We start from the raw sequence: 26,952 nt of genomic DNA on the forward strand, positions 1-26,952 counted from the left end.
AACATGTCATGTCGAATAGATTAAAATGATGTATAGTGCTTATATCTGCTTCAAGTTGCGCACATTTATCTTAAGATATTGTTAAATCAAACACTCTAACATCACCACACACATGCACATAAAAGACAGCATCAAGAGAGAAGAACACTTGGTTAGATCATATTTAAATGATAAAGATTAAAAAAATGCATATAATTTTTTCTTCATATAGTTAATTGTTTGATCATTAAACAATTTTTAATTTTAACTATTCATTTAGAACTATATGACTTAATTTATAATTCTTATATTCTTAAAATATTAGACATGACACATACATATCTTAGAAAAATGCACTCACAGAAGCATGTAATATAGAGTAAACTTATACTATCATTTATAGAATATTATATATATATGTATATATATATATATATATATATATATATATATATATATATATATAACACTTTCTAATATTTTTTCTTTATTTATCTTTGTTACTTCATTTATTATTTCATTACACTTTTTTTCCTTATTCTTCAAAAATAAAGACTAATAATTTTAAACTTTTCTATATCTTCTTTCTCTTACGATTATTTTAATTTTATTTTTCTGTATAAAATATTGTGTTGTAGCTTCCATACTAGTACATGAGTCTCTCTCTGGCTATCTGTCATGGTGACACTACTAGGGCCACTCATGAAGCAAAGAACCAGTAACATCTCGAGTGAAGCGCGTGCACGTGTGCACATGCCAAGTGTCTAATCTGAGAACCACACATTGGCAACTGCCACTGTATCTGTCAGGGCACAAAAGTGCTTACCTTAGAGAATCTATCTCTTTGATCACAAACTTTTCTTCCGTTTAGCTCTCCATTTTGTGTTTATGTTTGATTTTAGCATTCTCCCTTTTTTCTCTTTATCACACCCGTGAGACTGCACACGTGACAGGTTATGACAAACATGGATGCATGCATGCTAGCTAACACAATTCCACTTTCTCTGTCCAAATCTTACCCTCTATAAAACCCTCTTCACACTCATCAAGTTTCACTGATCATTCTTTTTGCACCACAATTTGCTTACTTACACTAGTCACATATTACACGTCGATCAACTCCATTGCCTTTTGCATGGTCACAGAAACTTCCCGAATTCACAAAGTTTAGAGGGAAAAAAAAATACTCATAATCAGGTGAAGTCACAAAGTCCATTGCTCTTTCAATGTTTCTTAATTAATTTATTTGCTCGAGTGGTCATGCAAGTGATAGATATGTATCACCATAGAATTGAGTGATCATGATTTCTAAAAGGGTCAATCCAAGTCATAGATTATGGAATCTTTCAAAATTTTAATGTGGTAAAAAATACACACAAATTATGGAACTAATTATATGTAGTTGCACTTTTTTTACCATACAGCTATAGGATCCTATAAATTACATTTAATATTACAATTACTAATACAGTTACGTGCAACAATATAATTCAAACCTTATTTTGTATATATCAATCTTTTTATTTTTCTTAGACATTTAATCATATGCATGGCTTGATACCACCCGTGAATGGGTTAAATCGATTGTCGCCCACCTAATGCCTACAATTCCTTGGCCACAAAGGAGCTAAACAACAACAAAGAGTCACGGGATAGATTGCTTTTACATCAATACCATATTCACCCATTTTGGTGCTTATTTTTAAATTTTTTTTCTGTGCCAAACTGTTAATGAATTATCGTTCTCTTAAATTAACCCTTCTACGTGTTCACTTGTGACTGGAACTTGATCATGCCAGAACAGAACAAGCAAATATTACTATTGTAGTATAACAATGTGAATGAGCTAGAGTGCAATAGGATAATTCAATATGACGTGTGTGATGCCTGAATTGCCTTAACACTTCGCAGAGTGCCCTTAGGATGAGGTCATGTGTGACACATCTTAATTAATCCGTGGAGAGCAAGTTGATTAATTATTTTTGCAAGCAAGAGGAAGTTTCTATTTCATAAAATGAAAATATATGTTTAGTTCAAATTAGAAATTATTGCTGGTTTAAATTTGTGATGCACCATGAAAGTTTATAAGTTGTATCATATCTGTCCGTGAATTAATGCTTTGTTAATTTTCTTGAATTACTCACAATCTGCTGCTGCATGTGTACGTAATTTACAGATCTGGTCCTATATATTAACTTATAGCTAGAATACAAGTGCAATATCTTGTTTACTGTTGGTTTTTCAGAATCAGAAGAAGCTGCTTGAAAGTGCTAACATTGGTTTGGCCTCTTCTCAGGGAAAACTCGCAGAAAAACATGTTACATGATTGGACAAATAGATTCAATACACCGGCCAGTTTTTAGAATGGCCAGTTTTGCTTAGTTTCTTGGAAAATACAATACACATGGCTTGTTTATTTTTTTGTGAGTTTGGCTTTAACTAAAAAATCACCTTCTTTTGAAGGGTCAAATATATTTCTTGTCTCTTTATTTCAAAAGGACCTATTATTCTTCTAGTTTTACCTATTAATATTCAGTTATAGACTAATTATAGCATCACATCTAAGAATCATACAGTTAATTAACTTTTACAAGCAGACAAAAACATCTTTCCACGTCTTTATTTTTGTTTTAAATTCTTCTCACAAGTCCTCTTTCTACCTCCTAATTAGTGCATTCAACATGTTAGAACTGTCAGTCTATGTAAAAATATTTCATTTCTTTCTTTGACAGCTGAAGCAGGAGAAAACTTAGATTAAGAAATAAAAAAGGGAAAGAAATGGAAGTAAGTATAGTTTTTTTGGATGACTTTTAAAATAAAGTTTTAAGTTAACATCCTAGTATTTTTTTTTATAAATATCATATAGTTATCTTAATTCTAAAATAAAATTTATCCTCATTTCTTTTTTTCTAAATTAGACTCGCAAACTTATTTTACAAAAAAAATTAGTTCAATTGATTAAATAAAATATGTGAATTATTATAAATTTTTTAATATATATCTTCAATTCTGAATGAAGAAAGAAAAAACTGACAAAACTACTTTAAACCTAAAATATAGGTTAAATATCTAGGTAAAATTTCAATTTTAATTAAAGAAGAACATACAAAAGCATATAAAATATTTTATTTTTTCATTTTTATCAGACAAATAAACCCTGCCAGCGTTACTGAACCTCCAAAAGTACCTTTAAAACAGTTTCCATGACTCCCTGGCACTTTCGACCAACATGAACTCGACATGTGGCATCCTTGTGCTTTGAGCACTCTTCTTGTTCCATATCGCTCAAGTTTAATTTCCAGTATAAATAAGAGCTAGTCCTTGCTACACCAATTTGCTAAGACTCCTCTGGATATGCATTAAGCCTTACCCATAATATTCTTCCTTCTTCTATTTCACTCTCATCCATTTATCTCAAAAACTATAAATTCTGAAGTTGAAGTTTTTGTCTATTTACAGAAACAACTTATCAGCATTTTGTGGTCCTTTCCACATTGGCACATTCACAAGAGTGAAAAATTCAAGGACTTTAACCCCTCATGGATCTCATTCGTGTGTTTTTCACTCTATGGTTTACTTTGATACTTTTGAACCATAATTTTGGAAATGTGGAGGGAAGATACCACCATCACACCAAGCAGAAGAAAGTTTCCACTGCTCCTAATGATTCTTCTGATTCTCCAAGTGTTCCTTCCGACCCTTCAGCTTCACCACCTTCTAATTCTCCTAGTCCTTCTAATTCTCCCAGTGTTCCTTCTGACCCTTATCCAAATGATAACCAAACTTCCTCTTCTGACTGTGTTTTCGATGTGAGATCCTTTGGGGCTGTTGGAGATGGCTGTGCTGATGACACACGTGCATTCAGAGCAGCATGGAAAGCAGCATGTGCTGTGGACTCTGGGATTGTTCTTGCTCCAGAAAACTACAGCTTTAAAATCACTTCAACTATTTTTTCAGGTCCATGCAAGCCAGGATTGGTATTCCAAGTAAGAATATATGCTTATTGAATGTCCATGTTGATCACATCACTTTGGTTGTTATTTTAGAGACACGAGAGAAGCTAACATTAACCATTCAACCTTATGTAAAAGGGCATGCATGGATAAATTTTTCCAAAAGCACGTTTGGGAGAAAATAAAAAAAAATGAAATGAATTTTTATATAAGTTACAATTAATTTATTCTTATAAACTTTGTTAAATAGATTCTTTAATAGATTATTTTTAATTTATGCATTAGTTAATTTTAGTTTATAAAGAAATATTATATATATATATATATATATATATATATATATATTTTATTTTCTTAGAAGTGTTTTGAATAAGCTTATATATCCCAAACATATTCTAAGATTAATTATACTTAAATCTAATCTTGACAGTCTATGTGTGATTGAATGGTCAAAATTAACTTTTGTCAGTTCTGGCGTGGTCCTTATAATATATTTCACTTTACTAACAAGGTAGAGAAATAACCAGGTGGATGGAACACTAATGGCACCAGATGGACCAAATTCGTGGCCAGAAGCAGATAGCCGCAATCAATGGCTTGTATTTTATCGACTTGACCAAATGACTCTTAATGGTACAGGAACCATTGAAGGGAATGGAGACAAATGGTGGGATCTCCCCTGCAAGCCTCACAGGGTAACCATTTTGTCTTGTCACTAACAATCATTGTTACTGTAAGAAAAATTAAAATTAGTGACTTAACAATTTATATTTAATTTTTAAAAAAAATCGTCACTAAAAGTTTTGTCATATCAAAATTAGTGAGGGAAAAATAATCTTCGTCAAAATTTGGTCACTAGTTCATTGTTTTTTCTGTAGTGGCATGTCATTTTTCTTTCAATTTTACTGTTGCAATCATTTAAAGTTGAATGGATGGAACCATACTAAATGCTACTTGAAATATGGCACTTTCAGGGTCCCAATGGAAAAACTTTGTCAGGGCCATGTGGTAGTCCTGCTGTAAGTAAACTAAACCCAACTATTCTTGTGAACTCAGCTCATGCATTTAGTTATGTATTTATAAATGTCTTAACCTTTTTTTTTTCTTTTTTGCTTTGTTGTTTATAGATGATACGGTTCTTCATGAGCTCCAATTTGAAGGTGAAGGGGTTGAAAATTCAAAACAGTCCTCAGTTCCACATGATATTCAATGGCTGCCAAGGAGTACTGATCGATAAGCTCTCCATTTCTTCACCAAAACTCAGCCCCAACACCGATGGAATCCATGTAGAAAATTCCAAATATGTTGGGATATATAATTCCATGATAAGCAATGGTAATGATTATATTGCAATGTTCACTTACCCTGTGTGGTATATTGGTTCTTCTTTTTACTATTTCTAACTTATGCCAAATATGTTCACATGATTTGAACAGGTGACGATTGCATTTCAATTGGACCCGGGTCCTCAAACGTGGACATAGCTGGTTTAACTTGTGGTCCTAGCCACGGGATTAGGTACATTGCAGAACCTTCTTTTAGTTAGTAATAGTATAGTACGAGTTTAAAATTTATGCACAATTAATATAAGAATATTTTAAAGTATCAATTAATCAGAAATCCTCGTTAATATGATTTTTAAAAAAATTATTATAAAAGTCAACAAATTTTTGATGTTATGTAAACTTTATTTTAAACTTCAGCCATACTATTACACTAAAACAATTTGAGAAGCAAGTGAATGAAGAGTGAGTTTGAGACTAGTATGAATTTGAGCTTAGTCTAGTTTTCACTTGAATCATGAAAACATATTCCATGATTTTCTCTAGTTTTCATTTTCACATGAGGCCAAAGGCTACAAGTTTATTTCAACATGGTCAAATACATGCACAACACAACAACAGCTAATTGTGCGAAACAATTGCAAAACAAACTTTTCCCTGATGCTAATTTCATCATCCTTGTTTTCTTTCTACAGCATAGGAAGCCTTGGAGTGCACAACTCCCAGGCATGTGTGTCCAACTTAACTGTCCGTGACAGCATCATAAGGGAATCAGACAACGGACTCAGAATCAAGACATGGCAAGGTGGAATGGGATCAGTGTCAAGTCTGAGATTCGAGAACATCCAAATGGAGAACGTTGGAAACTGCATCATAATAGACCAATACTACTGTTTGTCAAAGGAATGTCTAAACCAGACTTCAGCTGTGCATGTGAATGATGTGTCCTACAGCAACATAAAGGGAACCTACGATGTGAGAACTGCTCCTATTCACTTTGCTTGCAGTGACACTGTTGCCTGCACAAACATAACACTCTCTGAGGTTGAGCTTTTGCCATTCGAAGGAGCATTGCTGGATGACCCTTTTTGCTGGAATGCTTATGGGACACAAGAGACCTTGACTATACCTCCAATTAATTGCTTAAGGGAGGGTGACCCTGAAACAGTGGGCGATCTTTCTGAATATCAATGCAGTTAATTAAACATGTGTTGCATTAATTTTGGTACCTTATATAGATAGAAATAGAAAATCTATTATATAGTATTATATATCATATATATACTACACGTATAGAGTTTAGATATATATCCATTATTATTATGTGTTGTTGATGATTGCGGTCCTCTATAAATTATCTTTTAGGATTCGTCCCTATTTGGGTGTATTATTCCCATATTGTGCGATGAGATGCAGAAATCGGTCCCTTTTTGGGCCTACACTGTAATAGCTAGCTTGATTGAACATTTATATATTATATGGCTAAAATTATATACCATTTTTGTTGCTAAGTTTCTTTTTTTCTAAGGATTCTAATTTCTACAAGGTACCAACATTCACTTCTTAGCATTCATGGTACATTAAAATGTGTTTTGAGTAACAACAATAATATTCACACACTTACCCCTTATCTCTATTTTAATTTTTCTTTTTGTCATATCACTATCACTATTTATATTATTTTTACCTGTCTTTCTTCTTTTCCTATTTCTGGCGAAAGTGTACACACCTCTTTTCACTCATGACCTGTAACCCATCCATTCAATGTGGTCTTCATTATCTTGCTTATTGTTTGTTTTTATTTGTTTGTTTCTTTAAATATAAGCAATTTTAGGTGTTTGGTATTGCTAAATATATATCTTGCATTGAAGATTGATACAAATACATGTATAGACTTAGTCGCTTAACTGATTAACCTTACACTCATAATAGCGTAACCCTTGGCTCTAAACTATTTGATGAACAAAAAAACAAAATAGTCCTGTCGAAATACAAAAGTAACCCACCCTTTGACAACTCTGTCTTATCTTTTAATTTGTCCTTCGGCTTTGGTTCCGTTGGTCATCTCATGATGTGTACATTAGTTTAACTCATGTGGTGATGGAGCTAAGTTGAAGAAGAGCCTAAAAGAATATTCATTAGATATAGTTTATATCATCTTCTTTTTTTTATACATTTGCATTTTAATAAAAAAGCAAATATTTAAAATAACAATATTAATACAATAGTGCCACTTAAACTTATGCATTTAAAATATTTGAAATCAGATTATGTGAAATCAGAAGAAATTAAATATAAATTCAACATCTATAAAGTTAAGAAAGAAAAGACATGAAAGTCAATCCAATATGAGAGAAGTGGAAAATGGGAATACTCCAAAACAAACTCATTATTGATCTTTTAGAAATTTTGATTGCAACGAAGTTACTCAATGTTACTATAAGTAGTTTTTACTTTTTACATTAAATTAGTTGTTCAAAAATCTAAAATGCCATTATGTTTTAACTTTTAAGGGACGAATTAAATCTTTAAGGGACTAAATTAATAATAATGCCATTGAAGAACTAATATGTTGATATTGTAGATCTTTAAGGGATTTATTTAGCAAATAATTTTTTTAAAAGACTAATGTGATGACAAATGGTAATTTTAAAGGATCAATTGAAGGGTTTATTAAAAAATTCATTGTTACCAAGGTTTTGTAAAAATTTCAGGGGAGCATGTCATAAGCAAGATCCGCCGGGGACTCATAGTGCTTGTTTATAAATCTACAAGGCATTGTGTGGAAACAGTAGACTTCACTTCACAGTGTACACGAGAGGTTCTCTTACTAAGCTCTATGTTGACACTATAAAAGTTGAATATAACAGTCTTAGTTTTGGGTGTTTTTCTCTGCACTTTCGACATTACTTCCTCCATTTCCCATATTGCTTCCAGAAAGTAATTGCCTTAGTTTTGAAGTTGTCTCTCTTAAGTCTTACTAGCATTTTGACAAACCCAAATCTCTAGCAAAAGTTAGATCATTTTTTTTTTGTGGGCGGAAAAGTCATTGATCACTTAATATAACTTCACACAAACAAATGAACAGACAAATAAATTAATTAACAATGTGTGACCTATAACCTGACACAAAATAAACTTGACGTACTTGTGTGATAAGTTAAGTCAAGAGTTTTAATTTTTAAAATTTCAAGTAGAGTAAGTTTTAAAATATTTAATTAAAAACTTGAATTTTAAATACTAAAATTCATGAGGTGCCACAACTTCGGAGACTAGAGGGCTCATGTTCAAAACCCAAGTAATTAAACAAATAAATTTAGGCCCGCTTGTTTTAAAGTTAAAAATAATAATTTTAAACTATTAAACAAGACATATATTTAGATCATAACTAGGAATTTACATTCCTATAAAAAAAACTAGGAATTTACATTTAGATGTAAGCTTTTTATTAAAAAATTGTAAGCATACTTTTGGCCCAAATTAATTTTAACTATAAATTTATATTTAAGTGTATTTTTATTTTCAAAAAATGCGTTTTTTTAAATAAAAAAATTAGGGACCAAATTAAATTATTGACAAACGGGTTAAATCCAACCATCCAAGGTTCTAATACATACGAGACTATGCAAATTATCTCCGTAACCTCACTAGCCTACTAGAATTGCAATTCTTAGAGCCCCAAGTGTCATGTTATGCATGATGATTTGATAGGTTTGGTTAAAAAATGATTTTTTTTGTTTAAAATTTATTCCACGACTTTTTATTATGGAATGAATGGAAGGGAATATTTTCCCCAACCCCTTTCAAGTTTCAATATCAAAAAAGGTGAAAATGTCAATTCAATTATAGAGTTGACTACCCTGCACCTTTGGTAGTGATTTAGGCTTAGCAATCTTTAGTGTTGGGATTAATCTGAAAATTTGCAATTAGATGAAGTTTGGAAGATTTTAATAGTTTAATAACGTAGAGATTCATATGTCACTAGGCACTCATTATGGAACCATAAGAGCGAACTATCCTAAATAATTAAGCAGATACTAAATAATGGATGGACAAGGCTTGAGTGCTTCTGAATCAGAGCCTTGACCCTATAGCCTATATACTCTTGAGCCTGGACTCTAAGTGAGTATTTTACTTACTATAAATGTAAAAAATTAAATAAGACTTATTTGTTCATTGCATTTTCCTTTCACTATAATAGTTCAACGCAAAATGCTATAGGATGCCCGGTTAGAAAAAAAACAAGGTGGTATAGTTAAATGAGAAAAAATGATCATACACCACCGACATAAACGATGATGATTTGTTGTTGTAAAACAATTTTACATAAATCAACATTGTTTTATTTTGTACTTCTTTTTGTGATCCATTCGTTCACCATTCTTGAAGTAGTTGATAACACATTAAAGGATCCTCAATGATAAAGGAGTTAATATATATATATATATATATATATATATATATATATATATTCATTTAAATAAAAGAAGATGAACCTCTTCTTATAGTATCAATCTTCATTTAAAACCCCTCTTGGCTTCTTTTAGTCCGAGTTCAAAGATGATATTTGTCATACCATTTCACCTTATCAACCATGACTGCTACGGAATTAATTCATACTTATAACTTCATGTGATAAGTTGGTTAGTCACTAATTATCGTTTTTCCAGAGTTTGATTTACTTTCATACTCTCCACAAAAGGTGAAATTGTGAGAAGATTATGACCACAAAAGAGTAATTTAACAGTGGATGAACAAAATCGTTAAATAAAATTAAAACTTATGTTATAGGTTAAGATTTTTACAGCATGATATAACTGTGGATATGGAGATGGAGTCTACAGTCAACAAAAGATCAATTAAACTGTACATTCTTTCTTATAATAACAAAAGCAGTGCCACAAAATAGTGTACTTAAACAAAACATATATATAGTTTGATTAGGGTAGATAGATGACTAGATTGCATTGAGATTTGGCACAGCTGAAGAAGGTTCTACTACTTGAAGCAGAACATCATCAAACTTTAGTTAAGCGCAAATATTCCTTCTTTGATGGGAGTTTCACACTCTCGAACCCTTGAGGGAACATTTCCTTGGCTTGCTCATTGGTGACATCAGGGGTAATGACAACAGGGTCCCCTGGCTTCCAGTTTGCTGGGGTAGCAACCTTGAACTTTGAGGCCTTCTGCAATGACTCTATCACCCTCAGCACTTCATCCATGTTCCTCCCAGTAGTGGCAGGGTACAGAAAACTCAGCTTGATCTACAACAATTAACCCTCATATTAAATTAATTAACATGTTAATTAGCCCAAAAAAAAAACTACATATTCATTAATTTAACTAGTCAAAGAACAAGTTTCACCTTCAAATCTGGGCCAACAATATGAAGAGCCCTTGAGGGTAGGTTGCCAGTGGAGTCTTTCTCATCAGGGTCAACCATGTTGAGTTGCTTGATGATTTCTCTCTTCGGATCAGCAATTATTGGATAATTCACTTTCGCACCTGGCTGCATACAAAGGGAAAGATCAAAATCTATTCAACTTAGATTTCTTCATATATAGTTATATGCCTTTTTTTTTGTTCAATTGTCTATATTTATAATTTAGAAACATGCACCATAGTGAAAAAACTCACAGTGTAGGCTTCAATGTCTTTGATCCACTCATTGTGGGATTGCACATCATCACAAGATAAACCTAAGAGCTTCACTCCTCGTTGATAAAACTCCTTAGCATACTGAGCCATCTTACCAAGCTCAGTGGTACAAACCGGGGTGAAATCACCTAAACATACATTTAGAAATTACAATCATGCATGCATGAGAAGAAGAAATCAAGTAACCACCAAATATGGATATAGAAAGAAAAATATTTAAATTAAGTGAATGAGAACCTGGGTGAGAGAAAAGGATGGTCCAGCCATCAGCACAGAACTGATGAAGCTTGATTTTGCCTTGGTTAGTTTCAACTTGAAGATCAGGAATAGTGTCTCCGATGGTAAGACCTGGCATTTTGGATGCAGAGAAGTTACTTGTGTCATTGATCAGAACGTGTGCAAGTGAGATTATAAAGAGGGGAGAGTTGCTTGCATGAAGAGAACGTGGCATGTTCCTGGTTACGGGTGTGATTGTGCTGTTGCTTACATGTCATTCAACTCTCACACTATTCTCCACCTACACACTACTACTATTCACCTTTTGTACGTTCTCACCGTTTTGTTTTTTAAATAAATTTCTAAATTTTCTTCTTTCCTCTAAATTTAGTGATCCTGTGATCATATTTATGAAAATTACTTTATTCAAAAAAATAAAATTCACTAATGATTTCTATATCTTTCAGACTTTTAAATTTCTGATTGCCTTTCCATTATGGGAATAGCTTGCTTTCCAGAAATAAAAATATAGCTAAGGTTATAAAAAGTTGAAAACACAGATTGAAGTATTTGCCAAAAAGAAAAAAATAGTATTAGTTAAACATATTCCGTTGCCGGGACTTGAACCCGGGTCGCTCGGGTGAGAGCCGAGTATCCTAACCAACTAGACTACAACGGAATTTTGATTTCAGTTTTGTTAAAATAAAATTTCTAACTTGCAAACATCACAGCACTGCCTCATAAAATTCTTATGCTTTTGATCTTGTAAAAGTTAAAGTTAAAATGATTTTACTGATCATGACATTTTTGTCTTACCTTTTGGATTCGTTGCTTGTGATATGTACTCTTGGTTTTTTGGTTATGCTAGTTTGTTGGAACTTGATTTTGGGTCTTTGTCATCTCCATTTGGCCATTCTGTCGGATATAGTGCGAGATTGCTTCAATTTCGTCATTATTGGTTACTATGGTGGTCTCAACAATTTATCTTATCTAATATGTTTTGGACAAATTAAAAGTAGTTGATAAGTGGCAACTTTTGGTGATTGCCTTCCATCTATTTCAGATGTAAATTGTAGGTTTTTAATGTTTTTCTTAGGATAAAGTCACGAAATCTTAATCCACACTAAGTGACAGAATCAATAATGTGGCTTTATCACACACTTAGATGTGTCGGAAAGAATATTCAATTTGAGAGGAATATGTTATGCATCATATGTATGTTAATTGTTTATTTACTTTGAATTTAATTAAAATATATTTATCGTGTGAAAAATAACTTAATTTTTTTTCATTATAAAATATCATTATCATATCAAATAGTTAAATTTTGTAATAATAATTTTAAAAGTACAATATATAAATTAATCTCTAATTAATTGATAATATAAAAAAATTTACCCTGACATTATATCAAAATTAAACTCATTCATTTTAAATATAAATTAATGTATATATATATATATATATATATATATATATATATATATATATATTTAAAACAAACTTAATATTTTATTCAAAATTAAAACATATCCTTTTTATTTTATTTTTATATTTTTAATTGCATGAGATAATTACTAATATAGTTATATTTGTGAGTTGCTACTCATAAAAGAAAATTGTGAGTTGCTAACAAGTTACCCAGGCCATTTTGTTGCCAATGATGCAAAGCATATATTTTTCCCGTAGTAGACCATTAAAATTGTAAAATCACATTAAAATAAAAATAATTATTAATTGCGTTACATCTAGTCATGTACGTCTAACGTGTTTCCAGACAAATTATACATCACTTTCTATGTAACCCTTAAGCTGGAGAATTCCTGTGATGTGGATTTGTCTTAATCAGATAATAAATTATTTTATTGCTAATTGCTTAGTTAAGTGAAAATACGAGTGTTGATTTCTTGAAAGTTTAGAAATATAATAAGGTATGAACAATAAACCAAAATATTGCACAGCTAGATTAAGGGGAAAATTAGTATTGTAATTTTTCATATGAAAATTAAAGATACTCAAAAGTAGTTATAGTCAAAATGAAAATGAAACAAGACTCCAAATGAACTTTATTCGCATCCTCAAAGATTGAAGTGATTAGTTGACTTTTATTTGCAATAATAACAGGCACCCTGTTAGGAACAACTAAAGGAAAACATTCAAAATAGGGTTGTTGTTTCTGTTTAAATTGTCAAAGTTGATATGCTAATGAATCCAAACCAACTAATTAATTAACATTTTATGTATATCACCGTCGACAACAAGCTGGAGTATTTAATCTGACAGTAATAACGTGTTAAAAAAACTAAGATTTTATCATATATAGTATTAGAATGAGGTAAATATGATGATATACGGACACGATCCAATTTTTGTGTCAAGTGTTTCTGCTCAAATTGAAATTTTACTCAAATTACACCCTCAATCTATTTTACATAAATAAGCTGTGCAACATATTAAGAATGATCAATTAAGATATAGCTACTAGACTCTAAAATTGAGAAAATTTAAAGGAGAACCGGGTTTATTTATATATATAAAGTTATAAACTCAAATATCTTGCATTGTAGCTTTATATACAAGGCCTCCTAGAAATGCTAAACAACTGATAACTATTTAAATAATTAAGCTATGAAACACTAAGTAGCTAGATTAACTTGATATAAAATTATTCTAACTTAATTGAAGATCTTAATTTTTGAATCTTGAATATACAGTTACATTAAATATCAAAAGTAAAAGTTTTATAGCCATAATGATGCTACTCATGAGTAGAGGATACCTAAGCTATGACAATATGTAAGGAGTGAAGAGAATCATTTGACTTGAGGAGGTGCCTGCAAGTAGGGCAAGAAGAGTGAGAGAGTAGCCACTTGTCAATGCAAACCACATGGAAATAGTGGTTGCACTTTGGAAGGAACCTTATAGGGTCCCCATCAGAGAACTCAGCCAAGCAAATGACACAACTACTAGAATTAGGTGAAGAAGAAGAAGAGGCAGCAGCAGAGTGTGTAGTAGTGTAAGTTGAGGTTGGCAAAGCCACCATTTCCTTTTTCTTGAGGCCAGAGTTGAGCCTTCGTGAAGCAATCCATTGGCGAGGCTCTGTGAGGACACGACAAGCACATTGAAACACACATTGTAACATTGTGTTGAGGCCAAGAGCACACACAAAGGCACATAAAATTGCTGCCACAAGGACAATCCAATCGAAGCCACCAACTTGGCCATTACTTATGATGGGGCCAAAGGAGGCTGTGGGAGACTCAGAGGGTGATGGAGTTTCAGCCATGGTGATGGAGAAGTACTAGTGATGAGGAAATTCGGTTCATAATAAAGAAAGTGGGGAACATGGAGAGGACGACACATAGGTACAAAAATAATACACACTAATTAGCACAAAGGGAATGTATTGTGGCCAAAAGAAAAAATAAAATATGAGTGCTTATTTATGTAGATACGGGTTGTGTGGCATATATGGACATGTGATATATGCATATGCTTACTTGATAATCCACTGCTTGCTCTTCCTTTTGGATGTGCGCTTCAAAGGAATAAAAAAGCAAACTCATATCTTCAATTTGATTCTCCTTCAGTCCTGTCATGTCATTCTAATTTTCAGATATTTTGTGTCACTGTAATCGGGCTATTGTAACTTTTATTTGAGTTTGAACATAATTATTTTATGATTAGTCAACAATTTTTACTAACACACCAACCTTTTCTTGACTATTGAGTGAAAGTTAGTCATTGTGATCGCAGAGGAATTTACTTATATGTTATAAATTTGAAATCTAATGGTCCCTTTGAAAGAAAAGAAAATGGAAGGAGAGAAAATAATTAGAAAACACAATATTTTTTTGTTTGATTCGATCAAAAGTAAAAGAAAAATAAGAGTAATAGTTAATTTTATGAGACAAAAGTTTAAAATTTTCTTTCCTTTTATTTACATTTTGATTTTTTTTCTTATTATTTTCTTTTCTCTTTACCAAACTTAGGGTAAAACTAAAATGGTCACTACAGGAAAGACTTTATATAATTATTAGCTTATCACCTAAATTTTGCTTGTGAGAATTCTTGATTAAAGCAGAAAAAAAACATATTATGAAGAAGTTTTGATGTGATGGAAATCATAATGATTGAATCCACTAACGCAGTTATCTCTTTATTTTTCTTTCCAGTAATGGCGCGGCGTGAGGTTCCCGCTAGTTGTGGGGCAATATAAATTTTCGTTTGATTGATATCACTTGTCTTTCAGGATAAAGATACTTTTGGATTTTGGCTTAACTTTTTCTTGAAATCACATTAGGAGAATAATAATTATTTTTTCACTGATATTTTTTATATTTTTATATTTATTATTTTACTACATAATTCGTTAAAGTTGCTTAAAAGTTAGAAAAAAGTTTTAGTTTTTCAATAATTATAGCATTGATCTGAACTCATCATATTTTATGATTCTCATTTTTTAATTATATTTTTTATTAATAAGATTTGGATTCAAAATCTTATTTAAAATATTTAAATCTATTACTGTTTCAACTGACAGTATGTTAATAGAACTACATTATATGATATGAATAAGAGAACTCGAAGAAAATATTTTTAAAAAATCTACAAATATTTATAGATATGTAATTTCAAAGTAAAAAATATTTTAATAAAGAGAGAATTGTGACATCTTTTCTTTTTTCTAGTTTTGCTTATTGCAAAAAAAAATTGTATTTTAAATAATTATTAGTACTATTTGTACTTACAATTGCTGACAAAAAAAGTGTACTTACAATTGATAAATATACTTTTCTAATAAAACAAAAAATTGAAATATGTTTTATTTATTTACTTTTGGAGAAACTCCATGAACTTAAGTGAAATTAAAATTTGTGTACAGATTTAAATATTAGTAATTGTATTAGTATTTTTTACAGAAAAAATTATTATTTAATTCATAATAAAGAAGAAAATACATATTGGAATCAAATAAAAAACATGTTGGCTAACATGTAATCTAGGCACTCTTGTTCATATATAAGTACCTTAATTAACTTATTTAAGAACATTTATAATACATAATTGCTTATATGAGTTGTATCATAATTTTATGGATCCTATAACATTTAAAATAAATATGTTATTTATGATATAATATTATTAAATATAAGTAACTTCAAACCATATACTCCAGTAGAAAAACTTAAATAATACTATTTAAATTTAAACATCATGTAACCACCCTGGTTAGAGATACTATAAGTATATACTTAACAAAAAAAGTATTAATACTAATAGTCTAATGCCTTTACCATTGCAGTAATGGTATTAGTATTAAAAATACTATTCCATAAATTAGAATTATTATGAGTAATAGTTTAAACTATTGGATTTTCACCAAAAAAAAAAAAAGTTTAAACTATTGGATCGGTTATGTTTCTTTTTTCTTATTAGGTTTTCCTAAACTGCAAAACCCAATAGTATATTTGAGAAGCTTTTTTCTATTTTGATTTGCTTTTAGGCTGGTGCTCATCACTTCCTTGCCTAGCGGCTAGCAAAAAGCATACAATTACTTCACTTCCATTGTTGGATCAAATACCTTACATAATAATGCATCCCATTTTTTTTTCTAGGTGCACCTCTAAATTTTCTAATATCTCCTTTTTGTCCATTCTCTTCCAAGAAAGCCCTAGGCACTTCTCTCCCAGAACTAACCAATGCCACCTTCATTCTTAAATCCTGACTGGAAGGCGTGTTCGAGTCACGTCCCTACCTTGTGAGCATATTTTTCTAGAGAAGATTTCAACAAACTCCAAATCTCAATAAAAATAAACAATTATCATCCCTGGTCCACAATCCTACGTGCTTTAGTTTATAATTTATCCATTTCAATTTCTCTAAGAAATAAATAAATTACATAACAATGCATCAAAAAACTAAAATAAATCACACAACAAAACAAAGCACCTAAACCATAACAAAACAAAACAAAGTACCCTTCATTTTTTTTTGTTTTATAGTAGATACCCTTCCTATTTTTATTAATATTTTTTTAAACAAATATGTAACACACTTTAATATTCTTAATTTACAAAACAAATAATAATCCTTAATATTAGTTTAAAAATATTGAAAATATTTAAATATATTAAACAAAATAATATAAACAAATATAAAAAATATAAAATATAAAATAAAAAAATATTAAATAAAACTAAAAAATACATTAATTCATTAAATAATTAAAATAAAAAATTATTTATGATTTAAAAAAACATACCTTACGACTTTAAAGTCACAAGAAAAATAAAAAAATTAAAATTATAATATAATTTATGATTTTAATGAAACAAAAATTATTACAATTTTAAAGTCATGTTTAAAAAATAGAAAAGAAAAAAAGCTCTTACAACTTTAAAATTATATTAAAAAAATAAAAAATTGAAGTCATAAATTTTTTTACAACTTCAATAAAAAAAAGTAAAAAAGTCATATTATGAAGTTATAACTTATCCTATTACTTATCTCTTTTGAGATATTAATTTAAATTTTATCTCATTCATAATTTTGAAAAAAAAAGTCCCAAAAGTCGTTTGTCTAAATTTCTCTATCTCTTCGGCCATCTTTTGACTTTTTTACCAAATAAGTACAAATTTTTTACACTTCTTTTTTATGAGGTTGATTTTAAATTATTATTAAAAATGAAATAAGTCATAACATATGTTATAATTTTTGAAATTTTTTGAATTAGAAGTTGTACCATATCTTATGACTTATTAATCTCATCTTTAATAATAATTTAAAATCAATCCATGTTGAAAAAAGCCTAAAAAATTTGCACCCATTTGGTAAAAATTCCTCCTTCTTCCCCCACACGAGGAGAATGGGGGCAGGGAAAGGGGCTGTTTGGTTCTCCAACGCGGTGGCGTTAGTAGCTATCGCGGTGGTAGCTTGCCATGCCCAACCTTCGGCGACGTTCAAGTGCAGCAGCGCGAACAAACCCACGTGTCGTCCCCTGATTAGCTACTCTAACCCGAACACCACCACCCTCGGCGACATTCAAAAGCTCTTCAACGTAAAACACATCATGGACATCGTGGGAGCGAACAACGCCACAAAAAAAATATACGGTGGGCCCCAACGAGGTTGTGAAGGTTCCTTTCCCGTGCAGGTGCAGCAACAACACGGGATATCGTCACGACGACGTTTGCGGGTCTGATGAAGTGGCCGCAGATCCAGATGGCGAATAACATTTGAATAATTCTCTCGATAAAGAAATATTTGGTACAATCCAATCCGAGCAGCGTGGACCTTTGTCTAATAGCCAAGTGAGATAGATGATAGCTATGTATCATGTATGAATATGTTGGAGTGATTGAATTTGTTCCTCGAATGTGAAAAAATGGTTCATTGGACTATCCCTTGCTTGTCCCAAATGCTACTTACGAATGCGTCAAATGCAAGTGTGACTCCCTTTGTTGTTCACATATGTTAATACTATTATGTACCCTTTTAATTTGTGTTCCTTCTTGGTATTAGTTTTATTGAACATGTATTTGGTTTGCGTGTTTAGATTACAATGTGAGCCATCCCAACTCAAATCAACCAACTGGTCTTCTTGGCCCTCTCTGGAGTGTTCAAGCAACGTCATTCCCTCCACAGATTCCTGCAATCGCACAACCTGCGCCTATACCGGTTATTATACCTTCCGCAATATCTCAGCAGAAGTTGTAACAGAGAACACCACTTGTGCTGGTTAGTGTGCTACTAATGACTTCAATTTCTTGTTAACTTGTATCAAATTTGAGAGACAGAATTGGTTCATAAGCATATATATGTATATGGTCAATGAAATTACTGACAGACAGCTAATGATATGTTTGGTTGTTTCTGATTGTGTTCAAACAGTGCCACCGAGTGGTTCAGGAGGATCAACTGGTTCTGATTCAGGAGCGTCGAGGAGCACCTTCCAAGGCTTGCTTTTGAGTAATCTTTTGATTGTCATTCACTTTGTCCTCTTTCTTGTCTATGTTTTGTAGTAAAAAAAAATACCCTACACTTCTGCAGCCATTGTTTTTAATAGATTAGTCCACTCTGTAATTTGCTGAGTTCAGATAGATTGTTTTGTGTATTGAGTGTTGCAACAGCTGAACCTTTTATGTTTTTCCTTTGCAATCTTTGTATCTTCAATAAATAAATATGTTCCGAAGAATAAAAGTGATATCTAAACTATTTTAATGTGATTAAAATAGTTCAGATATGTTTTTCCTGTTACGTTTCTCTTTTACAATCTATGGAACTTGAATTCAGACTCATCCGATAATGTCAATTACAATCCTACAGTTTCAAAGTGAATAAAACTAGGATTTGCCTAAGAATAATTTATGTGCGAGCTAAATTTTCCATAAATCTTCTACATCTTTCGCATATTTTTGCTGCTCCTCATTTTTGTTCAGTAGGAGATTGGCCGTGTTACTAATCAGAAAATGGTTTAGCAGCAAAAAAATTGTGTAGTTAGGTTTTCTGTATAACTATCAAATGACCATATATGTCCAGACACATTGCTGAGATTAAACCTTGAGACTCTTGGTTTCATCCAGTCACGGTGTTTGTGTGTTGACTTAATACAATCATTTAACCACCAGGCTCTTTTTTTTCCAGCTTTGAAGTAAAAAAAATAAAAATCCTGGTTCTTCTAAGAAAATTTAAATATTCAACATATTAATGGCATCCATGTCAGTCCATTATCACAGGTCGACTACATTCAATTACAAACTTTGGACTTCAGGGTGTTGACCACAGTTAACCATGATGGAGTGGAGACTTACCTAATATTAAGTTGGTCTTGTTGGTAGAATTGTAGTCTTTGTTCCCATTATTATTATTATTATTACCATTTAGACTCTTACCTTACAAATATAGGGTCACCACTTAACCATGAGATGGACATGTTGCCTCAGCAAAATGCCTGATGGGAGGAGCAATATCAGCCGGATTAGCCTTTGTTGTTCTTTCTTCCACTATCTTTTCATTTCCGACAACCCCAAGCACCTTGCTCAAAGGCATTGCCTGGTGTTGTCACACTCACACCAGACAGAATTATGTAAAATATAAAAAATATTTTTTATCCACTAAGATGGCGGCTCCTCACATGCTGATTTCTTCTAAGGAACTTCTACTCTTAATACACTAAAATTGAATATGATTCAATATAAAATAAAGCATTACTATTGTTATTTTATAAAGTTTTCTTATATCCGACAAGTATAAAAAGATTATTAATTTTTATAGTAATTAATTTAAAAATCATTTTTAAGATGACTTTGAGTTGTTTTATTGTGTAAAAAATATTTATATTTACAGCGTAAACTCTTGTCATAAAAAAAAATACTTTGTCTATAACAACAAGCTAAAAGGTTTATGAGATTATGACTAAAGTACTTTTCGTCTCTTTTTCTATCTCGCGTGTGAAAACGACGGGTGCTGGTGTGGCAGTTCAATCTATATTGTTGGGGCCATTTGATAAATAATAGATTCGACTAATTTTGCAAAGCTTAGTTGTGGCGACATATGCAAATCCACCTCTACATAATCATAGTTTCAATTTGAGCTGGCACGCTTAGCAGAGTATACTCTTTTCAAGAAAAATTACGACAATTTGATCTCTTATACTTTATATCTTGCTAAATCCCCTCCCCTTAATTTATGACCACTACACTTGTTTCAGAAGAAAAGTAAGAGTATTTATTGAGGGTCTAATATTTCTCTGTTTGCTATGGTTTGTATACTAAAAACCTTTCAGTGATAGCAGGCCAAGATTTTACTTCAAGCTAAGAAAAATATGTTCAAAAGCAATATGTAACCTTACTGGAAATTCGCTTTCAGCTGCAATAAGCTATACAGGTGAAGACAACATTATTGGAAAAACTCTGAAACTATTACTATTATTTAATACATTAATCAATGAATACAAATACAATCCCTCCTTCTTCTTTCTTATTGTTCAACTATGAAGGAGACGAACCCTTTAGCTTCTTTCTCACTCTCCACAACAACGACATTATCTGACACATTGGTCACAGAAAGTGCTACAAATTTAGGCTCATCTTGAGCATAAAATGAATATTGAAAATGGCTAATCCTATTAGGAAACACCAAAACTGATGAAAAATCAGCCACCCACTTGGTGCCATTTCCGCTCGCAGTTAACTTCCCAACCGTTGATCTCAAGCTCATGCCATTCACATTGTTGTGATCAATCACCACTTGATCAATGCTACTAAATGCCCCATCTAGATTTACAATAGGAACCTTCTTATTGGGGTCACCATTAAACATATTATCAACTATATTCAGGCCTAAAATTTGACCTTTAATAGACTTCAATACAATATTAGCATCCCCTAGAAACAACCCATTTGTGACATGAACTTGCACAGGATCTTCCATGACTATTCCAGTATAATCCAGATAACAGTTATCAATTCTAGTTAGTGAATTGCCTGCCAATTTCACTAATATGCCTATGCCACCAAAATATGTTGCCTTGTTATAACAATGCACCCCAGTTAGAATGTTGGCTTGACCCCTTAGCACAACACCAATTGCTGCTGAGAAAATTGCAACATCTGTGACTGCATTATCGTTACTAGCAAGATCAATGGCCACCCCTGAGAAGTCCTTCTCAGCTTTGTCTCCACCGACGGTTGAGTGTTGCCCAAGAAAGCAACTTGATATAAAGGTCTCGTGTCCTTGTTGGACTAGAATTCCTTCTGTGGTGAAATGAAGGAAGAAGCAATTGCTGATTCGGGTTCTGGCGGAATCAACAATGAAAATTCCTCCTCCTCTGTAGGATGAATCGAAGAGGATGTCCCGGAACGTTATGTCTTCATAGTAAATTGCATTGTTTTGAGCTTTGATGCTTTTGAAGACATCAGCATTCAGAGGTTCTTTTGACTCAAGTTTCCCGGAGTTTGATGACCATAACTCAATTAGATGTCGATCACCAGGAAATGTATCAGATGCTCTCAACGTTCCTCCTTTCACCTAATGAACCATACTTTTGGTTAAGTTCAGATGCAAAGTAGTTATGTGCTGTTAAGGTGAAAAAACGAGCATTTAGTAATGCTAAGGTAATTTAAGAGAATGAAATGTATGAATGCCATTACTCACTCAAAGAGTAATAACTCGGCTATTTCAGCAAAAGCAAGCATGACTATTATTGTAGTTGCGTTTTGAGCAAATATTATTGATGAAAGCAACCATCATTGGAAATTGGATATATATATATATATATATATATATATATATATATATATATATATGTGAAAAAGTTGAGTATAATCTTTGTCATTCAAAAAAATGTTCAGCTAAAGTTCAATTACATTATAGTGGTAGTAGCTCACAAAAATAGAAGTGCGAGATTCATTTATGCAGTTGACTATAGCTATTTACTTGTCGGTTCTATCTTACCACAAATTTATACAAACACAAGTAGTTAGATTGATTATTCTTTAGGGTATGACTGTAGCTTTCCAGGGTCGTTTCCTCCAATTGTACATAAAAAAAAAAAATTAATTTGAATATGGTCAAGAAGATTGGTAGTATAAATGAGGAATTGTCACGGACTCGTGTGTTAGGTACATCCCAAAATTCCACAATTCAAATGTGGGGTAATCTTTCTGCAAATTGATATGCTTCTTTCTCGAGAAATTCTTACATGATAAGTAAGCATAATAATCTCTTGCAATGAAAGCCTTAGAAGGAAGGGTAGCAAATTATGATGATATTAGAGTAGTACAGAAACATCTTTTATAGTAAAATTTGTTATTGTCGGTGGGAAGTATAAACAGAATAATTTATGGCACAACCAGCACCGGTCCAGTTGAGTCCATTGAACTTAGCGATAGAAATCTTATGTTCATGTGCTTTAGTAATTATAGCCATAGATATCATAATTAGATCATAAAATTTATAGTATTATTAAATAAATTCAAATATGAGACCGTCGAAAATTTAAATTAGTAGTAGTATAGTATCTTTTACATTTGTTCTTTTTCCTCGTGCGAAAAGTCGGTTTTATATTTATTTTTATTGTTTATTTTCACTTATATCTTTATTCATATTTAAAAATTATATTTTCATTTTATTATTTTAAAAATAAAATAATAAATAAAATAAAGTCTCGATTTATAATTTATTAGAAAAACTAAAAAATTAAAAAAGATGAAACTTTTATAATTATAAATAAAAAATACTTTCATTTAAAAAATAAAAATATAAAATTACCTCAACGTTCACTTTTTCTAGCAAAAACTCATTTTTCATACATTATCTATTTGTTTTTTGTTTTTTTATTTTAAATATTCTTTCAGAAAAGCAGAAGACTGGAAGAGTACGAGTTGTAAGAGAAAAACAAAGATGAAGGGTAACAGATAGTCAAACACGTGTCATTGCCTGCGCGTTTGTTGTGGAAAAACCACTGCAAAATAGTATGTAATGCTTAGAATATTTTTCGAATTTTTTAAATGAGTTTCTTTATATTATTTTTCGTGTTTTTATAGTATTTTAGGTGATTTCTATACATTATTATACAAAATTTAAATATAATTTTATTTTAATGGTGAGAACCTTTAAGAAAATTTGACACATTTATATATTTAGATAAATATTATTTTTTATTATTAAAAAATATACAAATTTTATTTTTGAAACACTTTTATTGTCATGTAAATTTACTTTAATGAAAAATAAATTTTAAGAAATAATTTTTTCACTTAAACTCTATTAAAGATGCTCTTAAGACATATTGATATTTTCATGTCTTTTAATTTTTTAATTTTTTAATTTTTAAATAAAAAATAATAAAATTTATATAATTAAGGGTGATAACCACCGTAAGACATTTATTTTTTAACGTATAATAACGTGATTTAACAAATTTAACAACTTATACTATTAAATTTATTAAAAGAACAAATTATTAATTAACAGTGTAAAATTATTTACATTAAGAATTAAAAATAATGAATAATAGATTCAAATTAAAGTTTAGTTTAATATTTATGTCTTATTAAAACAAATAAATTTTAATTGAATTAATCTCATATATTAAGTAACTATTCAAATATATAATTAGCTATATACAACCTCGTACGTATTAATATCACTATTTAACATATTTTTTTTATTAAAGTTGTTTTTGAGAAATAATCATTTATATTTCATTTTTTTTACAAATTTGATGAAATTAAGCTATTTTTTTTAAAAAAAATAAACAAAACACACTTTATTTATATATTAGCGGACCACTTTAGTTAGAATTCAAATTTAAAATATATTAAATATATCACATTTAATAAAGTTGATTTGGTTTGATTAAATGTTTAACAATACTATTTAATTAACCCACACTCTATTAAGTCATTTGTTTAAATTTTAAAAAGAGTAATTTCAGGAATGCAAAAAAAAGGTGTTATTTTCATTTTTTTTATAGAAATATAAGTAGTTTTTTATATAATTATATTTATAAAATAACCTTTTACATTGAAATTTAATTATAAGTACAACATTTTTTAAGGAACTACTTATAATAACTTATCAAATAACTAAAAATCTGAGTTTTCATAATTATTTAAAAATTAGTCCTGACATAACGATGTAAAAATATTCACACAAACTATTCATAGAAAAAATATATTATTTTTTAATTTAAAACAATCACTCTAAATAAGGTTAAAAAATATTTTTTAATATAACAACAATTTTTTTTATTGAAAAAAAGCTAGCATTCCAACCAAACAGCCTGAACTACAAACAAATTTGATGACAGACAAAGATCAGAAAAGAGAAATATAAAATTGATCCCGTAGGGAAAAGAAAAGTTACCTATTTAAAATTTTGTAACTAATAAATTTGCTAATAAAAGAAGAGAGGGATGGAAAAGTAATCCTAACCACAACATTGCCACCACCAGATGAAGGGAATGCAATGGGTTTGCTGATTTTGTAGTTTCCACCTTCCAAATCAATCACTACTCCTCCAAGGTCATTCACTCCTCCAACCAACTCAACACCCTTCTGCAACTCAAAAGCATCTTCAACAGCTTTCAAAATGCCATCACTGCTTTCTTCAGACCCTGTTGGGTCTGCACCATATTCACTCACGTACAACACCCTCCCACTCTAATTAAGAACCAAAATTTCATTCTTTGTTAACAGAAAGAAAAAGTTCATGAAATGAGTGGATATATAATGCAATGTGTTATGTGCCTTACCTTGTTTGTTTCTGAAGAGGAAGCAGGTGGTGATGCCAAGGCTGATAAAGGAGGAGTAGCTAACTTTTGAATCTTTTGATGAAGTTTGGTCTTGAATTCTGACAGCTTTTTCTCTTTGTTGAAAGTGAAACATGTGGTTGCTTCTAGTTCTACCACCAGCAGCAATAGTATGACAAAACACACCGCTGAGAATCTCATTCTTGACTCAATTGATTTTCAGATGGATTAAGCAGAACAGAACTACAGACGTGAAATTCTTCTAGTTCTAGAGGAGACTAGTTTGTGGGCACAAGCACAATAACTTTTTTTGGTGTGTGTACCTGAAAAAGAGAAAGGGTTATGTGTTGGGTCATTGAATTGGTGGGTTCAGTCCTTATAAATGTTAGCCTTAAACAAGACACGGAAAGCGAAGGTAGTTGTGGACTTTTTATGTATGTTTTCTGCACCAAGTCATACCAAACCGTCTTTTAATACTATTTTTTTCTCGATTTCATTTATAATTATTGAGTAAGAAAAAAATTAAAAAAATTATTATTTTAGTTTTTAACCTAATATTACCTTCACTTAGATCCCTTATAAGTTATAACATTAACGATTAACAACAAAATTTATAAATAAATTGATGATGATATATAATTAATTTTATAAAATTAATTATATTAAAGTTTTCATCAAGTTGAATTTGAATTCTAATAAATGATTCTATTAAAGTTTTAAATCAAATAAAGACAACACTAAATAATTTTTAAATTATCTTAGAACATTTATAATGTATAATTACTTAAAAGTTTTTTCGGTGGATCTGGTACTCCATTCTAAACTTAAGAAATTTTATTAGTTTTTCTTCAATGGTGAAAATTAGATGAGTCTAATTTTTTTTTAATTATTTAAAATTAGTTAAGCAAAATTTTTATATTTTACTCGAGCATTTAAACTTGGATTATCAATAATGAAGTAATAAAAAATAAATCATGTTAAAAGTGAAAGACTTATCTTATGTGTAACCATAATCCTAAACGAAAACTAATTACTACTTTCAATGAAAACTATCTCATATCAATATAATAATCAAAAGAAAATAAATTTAAATCTAGGTTGATATCTCTGAACGAAGTTCTAGCGCCATGTCAAATGTACCCGAAAAAGAATAACAAAGCAATGAAACATGTCCAAAGATAAACCAATCCATCATAGTTCTACCAAAAATACCACCCGAGTTCAAAGTAACACGATCTAATTCAAAAATATTTCTAAACAATAAGTTTTATATATACAAACAACATCGTATCATTTGGTTCATCAGTAAATTTTGTTAAGGAATATTATTTAACTTCAAAAAATCCTTACCATAAAAAAAACTTGAAACCATCCTGCAAATAAATACCTTAGAGATCGCCTTACGTACCTTCCTACTCTTGAGGATGAAAATCATTTTGATGATTCACTAATACAAATTTTATTTCTTCTTCTACTAGATAAAATGAAAGATTAAATTAAATTGTTCTTCGTACGTACCTATTTTAGCTTCAAACATAAAATTTCCATGTTTTAGTAACAAATTGATTGAATTTCTTTGAAGTTACATCTCACCATTAATACAAGA

The 26,952-nt window shown here is 30.7% G+C and overlaps 5 protein-coding genes and 1 non-coding gene across 9 annotated transcripts; 2 read left to right on the forward strand and 4 right to left on the reverse strand.

The window, feature by feature from the left end:
• The first annotated feature begins 930 nt into the window (after positions 1-930).
• On the forward strand, positions 931-6,718 carry LOC100820085 (polygalacturonase At1g48100). 3 transcript variants are annotated; one of them, XM_014778773.3, is made up of 8 exons: positions 931-1,176; positions 2,225-2,402; positions 3,439-3,965; positions 4,460-4,627; positions 4,907-4,951; positions 5,060-5,267; positions 5,369-5,450; positions 5,911-6,718. In XM_014778773.3, the coding sequence occupies exons 3-8, from the start codon at positions 3,519-3,521 to the stop codon at positions 6,413-6,415; spliced, it is 1,455 nt and encodes a 484-aa protein (XP_014634259.1). In that variant the 5' UTR covers positions 931-1,176; positions 2,225-2,402; positions 3,439-3,518; the 3' UTR covers positions 6,416-6,718. The 3 variants fall into 3 exon arrangements, with proteins under 3 accessions (XP_014634259.1, XP_040873990.1, XP_003531109.1); XM_041018056.1 differs by having other exon boundaries at positions 2,276-2,402; XM_003531061.5 differs by lacking the exon at positions 2,225-2,402.
• Positions 6,719-10,070: 3,352 nt separating this feature from the next.
• LOC100820616 (1-Cys peroxiredoxin) lies at positions 10,071-11,271 on the reverse strand. The gene is made up of 4 exons (XM_003531062.5): positions 11,111-11,271; positions 10,853-11,001; positions 10,581-10,724; positions 10,071-10,479 (listed from the first exon to the last, which is right to left on the reverse strand). The coding sequence occupies exons 1-4, from the start codon at positions 11,226-11,228 to the stop codon at positions 10,234-10,236; spliced, it is 657 nt and encodes a 218-aa protein (XP_003531110.3). The 5' UTR covers positions 11,229-11,271; the 3' UTR covers positions 10,071-10,233.
• Positions 11,272-11,695: 424 nt separating this feature from the next.
• TRNAE-CUC (transfer RNA glutamic acid (anticodon CUC)) lies at positions 11,696-11,768 on the reverse strand. Its single transcript has one exon. It is a non-coding gene; the product is annotated as a tRNA-Glu (tRNA).
• A 1,996-nt stretch (positions 11,769-13,764) lies between these two features.
• LOC100779286 (RING-H2 finger protein ATL73) lies at positions 13,765-14,657 on the reverse strand. The gene has a single exon (XM_003532614.5). The coding sequence runs from the start codon at positions 14,373-14,375 to the stop codon at positions 13,869-13,871; it is 507 nt and encodes a 168-aa protein (XP_003532662.1). The 5' UTR covers positions 14,376-14,657; the 3' UTR covers positions 13,765-13,868.
• A 3,230-nt stretch (positions 14,658-17,887) lies between these two features.
• LOC102669857 (uncharacterized) lies at positions 17,888-19,286 on the forward strand. Of its 2 annotated transcripts, none has more exons than XR_415424.4 (3): positions 17,888-18,537; positions 18,648-18,829; positions 18,983-19,286. XR_415424.4 is itself a non-coding variant. In XM_006584982.4 (3 exons), the coding sequence occupies exons 1-3, from the start codon at positions 18,523-18,525 to the stop codon at positions 19,111-19,113; spliced, it is 324 nt and encodes a 107-aa protein (XP_006585045.1). In that variant the 5' UTR covers positions 17,888-18,522; the 3' UTR covers positions 19,114-19,286. The 2 variants fall into 2 exon arrangements, 1 of the variants encoding a protein (XP_006585045.1); XM_006584982.4 differs by having other exon boundaries at positions 17,888-18,533.
• Positions 19,287-20,857: 1,571 nt separating this feature from the next.
• On the reverse strand, positions 20,858-25,744 carry LOC100779820 (polygalacturonase QRT3). The gene is made up of 3 exons (XM_003532615.5): positions 25,350-25,744; positions 25,030-25,257; positions 20,858-22,120 (listed from the first exon to the last, which is right to left on the reverse strand). The coding sequence occupies exons 1-3, from the start codon at positions 25,545-25,547 to the stop codon at positions 21,071-21,073; spliced, it is 1,476 nt and encodes a 491-aa protein (XP_003532663.1). The 5' UTR covers positions 25,548-25,744; the 3' UTR covers positions 20,858-21,070.
• Positions 25,745-26,952: the final 1,208 nt, after the last annotated feature.

This window comes from Glycine max, chromosome 8 (assembly GCF_000004515.6).
Source record: "Glycine max cultivar Williams 82 chromosome 8, Glycine_max_v4.0, whole genome shotgun sequence".
Lineage (NCBI taxonomy): Eukaryota > Viridiplantae > Streptophyta > Magnoliopsida > Fabales > Fabaceae > Glycine > Glycine max.